Below are 9,301 nucleotides of genomic sequence, written 5' to 3'. Positions count from 1 at the left end.
ATTGTCGGTGCCGTTAAAGTAGCATTAAAGGTGTCATTGCACTGTTTTTTCATTAATTTTGCGTTGGTCAATAGTAGCAATGAATGCCCTGTCAGTCCGTTTTGGTGAAAAAAATGCTTTGGTGCTCCTGTTTCACACTGTTAGTGGGGTGGAGGAGGTGGGCGGGGATGAACAACCTGATTTTGGCTCTTACTCATGACATGCAAATCACTCGCCTCTGATTGGCTAACAGCACTGTCCGTCACAGTAATAAAACCAATTCAACTTACAGAGAGACACACAGAGAGAGAGAGAGAACGAGAGAGAGACAGAGACAGAGAGAGGGAGAACGAGAGAGAGAAAAAACCACTGGGCTCCTTGGGGGTTTCTGGTTGATCGAATACAGAAAGAAGAGCTGCCTCGGGGCACCGCGTCCGGGACGCCGTACAGGAGCTCGGCCGGTGCACGGCGACCAGGGCCCGGCGACCAGGGACCGGCCACCGTGGGGACCGGCCACCGTGCACCGCGCCCGGGAGCTCAGCGCCGGTATTCAACCGCCGTGCCCGGGCCGCCGTACCCGAATGTTAAAATAGTGGTAATGTCCGATCCAACCATTTCTTCCTCAACTCTTCCTTCTTGGCCAAGAGACGCAACGTTGATTTGTTATAGCCACAAATAGCACAGGGACGAAGTGAACTCAATACTGTCTTCCCGTGGGCCGTCGCAAGCAAAGGTGGGCGAGGCCATGAATACTAATTCACCAGCTGACGTCAGTTGGTGAGGCTTTTCTGATTCGATCGTTTATGCGTCTTTTTTCTTTCATTTGCTAACGCAGGCAATCGAGGTAGAAGAACATTTTCACGTTCAGCATGCATATGCAACTCTATCGTATTTCAAAAGGAACAAGTACTAAACGGTTTCTCAGGGAATGAGACCTTTAATAATCGTTTACTACTTTAACAGCACCGACAATCCAAAAACGATCATTACAATCAACCATTCATAAACCCCGTGTTATTTCCCATTGACATTTGACCGAGGGAACCGGAGCCTCGGAGGCAGGACTTATTCTTCAGAGGTCTATTGCAAAATGGTTCCCGTAGTCGCAAGGGGAGTGTTGCCCCTGTACTGTATTTTCTCCTCCATTCTTAAATCCCCCGCTGCCAGCTGGCTTTTTGACATATCTACGTTGGGTTGTATCACAAAGATGATTTCATTGGACAGAGTGGTTGCCAACTCTCACACATCTGGCGTACATCATGTTGTTATTTTTCAATATCAGACATTAAGCTAAATAAAGTCACATTTGGCAATGAGCGGGGTCCAAGTAACCTATTCTTGCAATATAGATCCTAAAGGTTTTCTCATGGTTTGACAGCCCTCCTCCAAACAACCTCTATTATATATTTACTATTTTATTTATTTTATTCTATTTTATATTTACAGGATTTTTTTCTAGATAACTCTCAACCCAGAAAACTAAAATGAGCAAATAAAAATAACTGGTTCCTCCTCCTCCAAAATTACAAGGTGTCTTAATGTAGTCTAGGATATCAACCAATAACCAAATTACTAAACTAATTAAAGGACATGACACACTGTTACTGTTTTGTAAAATAAATTTGGGTTAGGGTTATCAAAAACGTTCACCGCACACGCGCTCTTCGCGCCCACTGACATTTTGCAGAATCTCACTCCAGCTAAAGTCCCAAAGTTGGCAACCCCAAGTAGCGTCTCAGTAGTGTATTTGCATAACCACGATCTGATTGGCCGACGGATCCGTCGCTGCCCGAAAAGTTGAACATAGACCTCTGAAGAATAAGTCCCGCCTCCGAGGCTCCCGGTTCCCTCGGTCAAATGTCAATGGGAAATAACATGGTTTTTTTTAATGGTCGTCCATAACAAACTCTGTAGGTGACGAAGAAGTAAAAGCTGCATCACATTTTGTTTAGGATTTTGTATCAATATTTGATATTTATTATTATTTTCATTCTTACTTGCTCGTAGAAGGCCACCTCCATATGGACGAGCTCTGGTGCCACTGTCGGTGAAGACAAACTATGAAACATTGGCGTTGCTATGCAACCTTGACTGGGAGAGTCGTGACGTCCTAAGTCTGCGCAGATCTGCGTTAGCATAATGCTTCTTCATAATAGTTTACTACTTTAACGGCCCGACAATCCAAAACCCAAGTGGAAACCAGATGGAAAAAGGTTGTAGTTGAAAACGTGACGCAGCTTTTTCTTCTTCGCCACCTACAGAGTTTGTTATGGACGATCATTCAAAAACCCCATGTTATTTCCCATAGACATTTGACCGAGGGAACCGGGAGCCTCGGAGGCGGGACTTATTCTTCAGAGGTCTATTTCTCAACTTTTGACGCAGGCTATGGAGCCGACTTGACGATGGACCCACAATGCATCTTGAGGGTGCCCCATGCAAAGTCAATGGCCATGTCCCAATTCAGGGGCTGCATCCTTCGAAGGACGCATTTGAAGACCACTCACGTCACAGCGGCGCGTCAAGTGCTGTCCCATTTCGAAGGGTCCTTCAAATGCGGCCGAGATATGCAGCCTTCGTTTCCCGGATTTGAAGGACCCACCAGGTGGATCCTTCACGGCCCAACGTATCCCAAGATTCATTGCGCGTTTTTTTTTTTTTTCAGAAATGGTGCGGAGAGAGCGGAAGCGGCAGCTGCAGCGAATACATATTTAATGACAAAACATGTAAAAACATTTTTTTAATATAAAAGTAAGGTTGGGACCATTTTAAATATGTAACTTTATTGTCAAAGTTCAATGACATTAACGCTAGACATATAACGTTAAAGCCCACGTCCTCTCTTCCTCTTCACCCGACGGTGAATCTTCTCCCACTCCTCCAATAAAAGATAAAACATAACAAATAAAATTATGATGTCTGGCTCCATATTTCTCCTCCGCTGTCCGGTTTGAACCGCAGCTGTCAGGGTTGCTAGGAGACAGGAGCGGCGCGTGGTCACGCAAGGTAAAGGACGTTAACGGCTGGTTGCGCAATCCGGAAATGCTCCGTAGGCTAGACAGTCCCGTTCTACAACGCTCGTTCGGCCTTCGGTGCGGCCTTCGCGGTGTACGAAGGCCATAGCCCCTGAATTGGGACACGGCCAATGAGATCCGTCGACGGACGGAGGTAGTATGCACGAGGCGACCAACAACAACAACAACAACAACAACCGTGCGGCAGCGTAACGTTTCTGCAACTTGCGCGGCATCTAGTGTTCACCTCATGTCATTGAGGAGAACTCGTTTCCGCCACGGTGGATGTCTGAACAAGTGCGAGTTTGAAGGACACTTTTAGAAAATAAAATTGAGGGTATTTAACCGTCAACATTTGTCATAACATAAGTCACTTAGCACTTCTAGACAAGGAAGACGTTTAACAATTGGTCTGCTCCAATGCCTTTCCCTACAGACACCCAAACAAGCCACAGTGTTGATAGTGGCAAATGGACCAAATTGAGGGGGTACTTTATTGCACACACACACCCGTGCCCCTGCATGCTAACTATGTTGTTCCATTAGGCATGCTCGCCATGGGCTGTTTTGTGTTTCAAGCTGCACGTTTCAAGTTTCAATGTTGAATACAGAGTATATGACACTACAATTTTGCATTTAATCAAGACATATTTATTTATATGCAGAGTAGAGTAGCCATACTGTAAAAAACAACATACCTTATGGTAAAAAAAAAACGACATCATGATGTGCATTGGTAAGAAAGTCACATGAGCTGAAAGATAAACAAATAGCTGCATAACCACACCTTGCAACCATATTGCATTTAAGAGTTCTCTCTTTTGCTCTTTTGCAGAAGAAAATGTTTGGCTTCAACAACTCCCACTCATTTCCAAGATTAGTGTGTTGTTATTGTTTTATTTCTCCTGATTAAATCTGAAAAGCTGTTTCGCACATTAAAAAAAAACAATAACAGTCCAAATGTAATACTGCGGCTCCGTGTGGGATTATTATGCAATCGCTGATGGCACTGTTATGAATTTCAAGAGTGAAACTAGTACCTCTGTCTTATTTCAAACCACAACGCCAATGCTCCCCTCAGTCCTGTTAAAACACAACAACACCGTATTCATACCCAGACATACGCTAGCCTCAGGAAAAAGTTTACGGAAACATTTACGCATGTCATTCACTTAATAACCTACATGGAGGCTTTTGATTATGGTTCCCAAATGATTGACAGATGGGTGGTTGACTTTATAAATGATACCTTTATAAATGATAAATATTCATCAAATAACAAAATCAATCAAGGAACCCTGCTCAGATCTAGAATGGACTACATGGTCAATGTCTTTTGAAAGAGCGGGAAATTCCCCATGACAGCACAACTTAAGTAGTGCTACAGTGGTAGGTGTCTCAGCTCCTCAGCCCAAATGGATGCTATTCTGTGGACCAAGTTCTAGCAATCTATGCAAATGCAATGTGAATGCGTTCACATTTCTGCATCGGATGAGTTGCACGCCAACATTCTTATTGCGGAGCAGTTTCCCTGTTCACGGGAGATGTGACTCAACGGGCCACCATCCGAACACAGGACGGGTGTGACAGGCTCTGTGAAAGGCCACGTTTCTCACCACGGCCCTCTCTCACAACAAGCCCTCCTGTTTGTAGCCCCGAGTCCTGGTGTCGATGACCGTCGTCATGGGAGTCCTGCGGGTGATCAGAGGAAGGCCTGGAACACCGTGATGACGGGGGCACCCGGGGCGGTCAAAGGAAGGCCTGGAACACCGTGATGACGGGGGCACCCGGGGCGGTCAAAGGAAGGCCTGGAACACCGTGATGACGGGGGCTCCTCAGGGCAGTCAAAGGAAGGTCTGGAACACGCGTGTCCTCAGGCCCTGGCCCCTCGGGGCCTTGGGCGCGGCGCAACCCAGGCTCTTGAACCAGCCGGCCAGACCGGAGAGCGGGAAGCGCCGCTCTGAGCGCGTGCGGTGGCCGTGCAGGTTCCAGAAGGAGGTGGAGCAGCGCTGGAACACCTCCACGCTGCAGGCGTACTGGCCGGGGCCCCGCCGCACCACCCGCACCAGGGTCACCGAGGAGCCGAAGCCGCCGTGGGCGTGCGGCGAGACCCCGCGGTAGACACTCTCCCCGGGCCTCAGGGCGGGGCCCCGCTCCCACAGCAGGCCCGGCTCCTCCGCCTCCCCCATGTTGCTGAGGTTGCAGAGGGCCCGCAGGCAGGCGGCCTCCAGGGGCCCGCCGGGGCAGCGCAGCAGGACGGAGACGAGGCGGGGCACCGCCCCCTGACGGAGCAGCAGCTCCTGCTGGGTCGCTGGAGGGAGGGAGGGAGGGAGGGAGGGAGGGATGGATGGTCGTATCTCATAAGCTCTTGGTTCTTTTTAGCCTTTATATTTTTGTCTCTTGTGGTTGAATTTGGATTTAAAGTGGGAAGTTGCACTTTTATTTTGTTATTATCTATTTTCATGTTGTTATTTGTTATTTTGATGTTGGAAATCAGAAAGCACTTTATTGAGATGAGATTTCAGGGATGTAACTATTATGCACACTATAAAATATATCTAATGAATCCTTCTGATTAGAAATACACCATCCGGTTATTGCAAAAATAGTTATTATGGTTCTATGTGTACTGTTTGATTGTTTTCATCCTAACTTGTAGGTCCTCTTAATTAAACAGACCGCTAAATAACTCAATGTAAATGTAATGCAAGTGTTATCCAGGGTTTTTAATTACTCCATGTGTTAATGTCATGTCAGTGTGAACTAGGTTAAATGACTGCCTGTTAATATAACGTAAGTGTTGACTCGTGATGACATGTCTCCATGTTAATGTAATCTAAGTGTTAACCAGTCTTTAAATGACTCCACGTTAATGTCATGTGAGCGACGGCCTAATGGTTAAGCTGCAGCAAGCTCGACAGAAGACGGTACGATGGGTATAAAAAAAGGTTTGTGACTGACTGCTGTCGTAGGCGGTGCGGGAGATGGCCTGCGTGGCGTGGAGGAGCAGCTCCTGGTCCGTGGTGGTGAAGACGGACAGCAGGGCGGACACCAGGCCAGCCTCGCCGAACCCTTTACGCACCACCGCTGTAGCGGAAGACACAGAGAGAGAGACGCCCGGTGAGCCAAAACACTCAAGGGGAGACTGGGGCGGAAACGGCGGAACTACATCCAACCTCCAACAGAGGGGACTGTGTAGTACAGCACAGATCCACTGAGTTTGGCACATCCGTGTTTTCTGTTAGAGCCACAAAGTCTTGGAACTCACTACCAAGCGAGATAAGAGAGTGGAACACCTTTGCTGGTTTTAAATTTAAGATGAAACCATGGCTGAAATCAACCCAAGCATGTACCCATCATGCATAGACTGTTGTCCTAATGTTGTGATGTCATGTTGTCTTCGTATCCTCAAGTTGTGCGGATGTCCTTGTTGTTGTGTGGTGTCCTAAATGTTGTGATTTTATTGTTTGTATTGTGTTTTACTGTTTTAAAACCGTGTGTTATTGTTTTTATACTTCAGTGTTAGGTTTCCCTTTTGACAGAGATGCTATCCTCGGTCTCCTGCCCAGGGACTACAGATGTAAATTAGCTTATAGCTAACTCTGGCACTGATAATGACCCGTGCATTGTCCCAGTCAAATAAATAAATATGAAAACAAAAGTAGACCTAACATTTTCTTCAACAGCTAACATGCTCCTAAAATGTATCAGTAGGCTTGAATTAATGAATAAATGAATGAATGTACATACGTGTGTGTCCTTTACTAAATGTCATGTTTTTACTTAGTGTATGCTCCATACGTTATATATGAACTTCTATCTTGCAATGGTAAAATGCAACCATTGTTTCTACTGATCACTGAAGTGAGGACCAAAGTGGAAAGAATATTGTTTATATTTGACATTTCGCTACACAAATCTGACTCAACTACTATTGCATGTTTGGGGTTTCCATGACTCACACTCCTTAGCCAGCTCAGCGACCAGTGTGGCAGTAGGCAGAGTGAGAGGTCCTCTGTTCCGCAGAGAGAGGGCCAGCACGGGCAGGATGCCGCTGACCACTACCTGCTCTGCAGCGCCCTTCTCTGGACAACAGAGGAATGACACACACGTAACACTTTATACGACTTTATATATGGATGAATGCAAGATCTGTGAGACATCAGTAACCACACTGGAGTTGACATCTGTGAAGTCTCAAGTTTGTCAACTTCTAGGGGAATAAATGTATGCGTTTAGATTTGAAAGTGAATAATAATTTGTGCCATTATACAATTGCATTGTGTTATATTATGTCTCTAGGCTTAGCCAATGTAATTTTTTACTTAACATACTAATGCATGCGAGGCAGTGCCACATAGCCATCAAAGCGATGCCGTGATGTTGATGCTCTAAGGCCAGACTGGGTCAGTAGTGGATTAGCCCTAATTGTAAGACAACCAAGGGTACCCCTTACCATGACCCTACTACGTCTCCTAAGAGAAACAAATACGGATTAGTCTTCAGCGCTGACCATCTGCCAAGGTCAGATCGCCGTCCCTTTCCTACCTACATTAGCTGAAAAGTCTGTTATTTCTGTCTTCTATTTTTGACACAATTTTAATATCACCTACGTACAAAAGGTTACTGAATCTGCCTTTAAGCTATTACAAAAAATGGATGTGGACCCTCACAAAGCCTGCATTCATTCACAACTTACTTACCTTACTCGCCCTAACTCTAACCCCTCACTGAATACAATTGGAAATACGAATTAGGTGTGAAATTGCATGGCACGTTATAACATAATCACCTAAATAATTCTAAATTGAAAAAAGTCATTCACCAAAAAAAGACCATTAGACAGAGTCACAATGTCAGCACACAAGGGTGATACAATCGAAAGTGGTGCAGGCCTATGTATAAAGCCCTGATGAAAGCGGTGACGCACTGTGCTCCTGTATGGCGCTCATCACTGTGCTCAGGTGAGGCTTCAGCTCATGTTCCCGCAGGTCCAGGCCCAGCACCCTAATGGATCCCAGGGCGTTGTTCAGGCTGTCTGCAAGTGTGGTGGTGGTGGTGAGGGAGGGGGAATACAACACATATGAGACACAGGGGGGCGGCAGTAGCTCCGGAGGTAAAGTGGAAGGTTGCGAGTTCGATCCCCTGCTCCTGCTACCCGAGTGTCGAGGTGTCCCTGAGCAAAACACCCAAACACCTAACTGCTTCCGACGAGCTGGCTGTGTGTGAATGTGTGTATGAATAGACAATATTGTATAGCGCTGTGTGGCCACTGTTTAGAAAAGCCCTATATAAATGCAGTACACTTACAATCACAGTGGAGATCATTACAAAAGGTAAATCCAAGGGAGTAATACCAAGAAGGGCTTATAACAAGAAAAATACACCTAAAAACCTGAAAATGTTAAGTGACGTAGGAGACAGAATGCAGGCATACAAGTGGCAAAGGAGCAGGTAGGGGTTAAGGTATCCTTGGATTGAATGCAGAACCTTTTACCTGGTGGTGTGTGAAAAACACAATTCCTACAGCCACAGGATTATGCTTTTTTATTGACCCATTGTATGACATTTTTCTTTCTCACCTATAATCAATAACAATTTCAACAGAAAAGCTGTATTGGATAATACCTTGAACTATCCTAGCAGTAGACACTGGCTCTACTCACCGTTGGGTATGTAGGGCTGCAGCTTGCTGGTGTCTCGCCCATCCGTGTGGGAGTGTGTGTATGTGCAGGTGATGGGCACACTAGCAGGTCCCATCCTGCCCGGCAACCAAAATATGGACCATCAACCAAATCCAACAAAGCGGTTCCCATGGATTTTCCATAGATAGGATGTCAAGTTTAACAGTCCATCTTATTCACACACTCCATCAAACTTTACAATCTCTAATGCTTCATACTCTAAGAGCAACAGATGGACATTAAAATATGACCAGTCAACACTGCAAACAACCTATCTTTCCGAGCACAAACTCACAAACACAGTAGTGAGTAGGCTGCCAATGCGCCCTGCTCCCTGTCCTTTAACCAGGATAATGCAGAGCAAATCCTTTGTAAATCCTTCCCCTCAACCACCCTTGTGTGCGTGTGTGTGTGTTTACAGGCCGGGCATGATTAGGCCTTGGTAGACTCCATTCATCCCGCCCTGAAACCTCCCACAATGCTTCTAGAAGCATCCGTGGTGAAGCCAGAGTGAACCGGCAGTGAGACACAGGCGTGTCGCCGCAGATGTCCGGACACGTTGACGCGGTTCAGAGCTTCCTGTTCTCTCAGTGGAATCAAACACTGTGATTGGTAGGGAGTCTA

The 9,301-nt window shown here is 46.1% G+C and overlaps 1 protein-coding gene across 1 annotated transcript; it reads right to left on the bottom strand.

The window, feature by feature from the left end:
- Positions 1-4,816: 4,816 nt before the first annotated feature.
- Positions 4,817-8,753, bottom strand: LOC311366823 (uncharacterized protein; the record flags this gene model as incomplete). Its single annotated transcript, XM_084485593.1, has 5 exons — positions 4,817-5,304; positions 5,955-6,080; positions 6,956-7,078; positions 7,924-8,031; positions 8,660-8,753. The coding sequence occupies 5 exons, from the start codon at positions 8,751-8,753 to the stop codon at positions 4,838-4,840; spliced, it is 918 nt and encodes a 305-aa protein (XP_084341719.1). The 3' UTR covers positions 4,817-4,837.
- Between the last annotated feature and the right edge of the window lie 548 nt (positions 8,754-9,301).

Source organism: Micromesistius poutassou (assembly GCF_964030765.1).
Source record: "Micromesistius poutassou genome assembly, chromosome: 21".
In the NCBI taxonomy this organism is placed as follows: Eukaryota; Metazoa; Chordata; class Actinopteri; order Gadiformes; family Gadidae; genus Micromesistius; species Micromesistius poutassou.
This window is presented reverse-complemented; position numbering and strand designations above follow the sequence as displayed.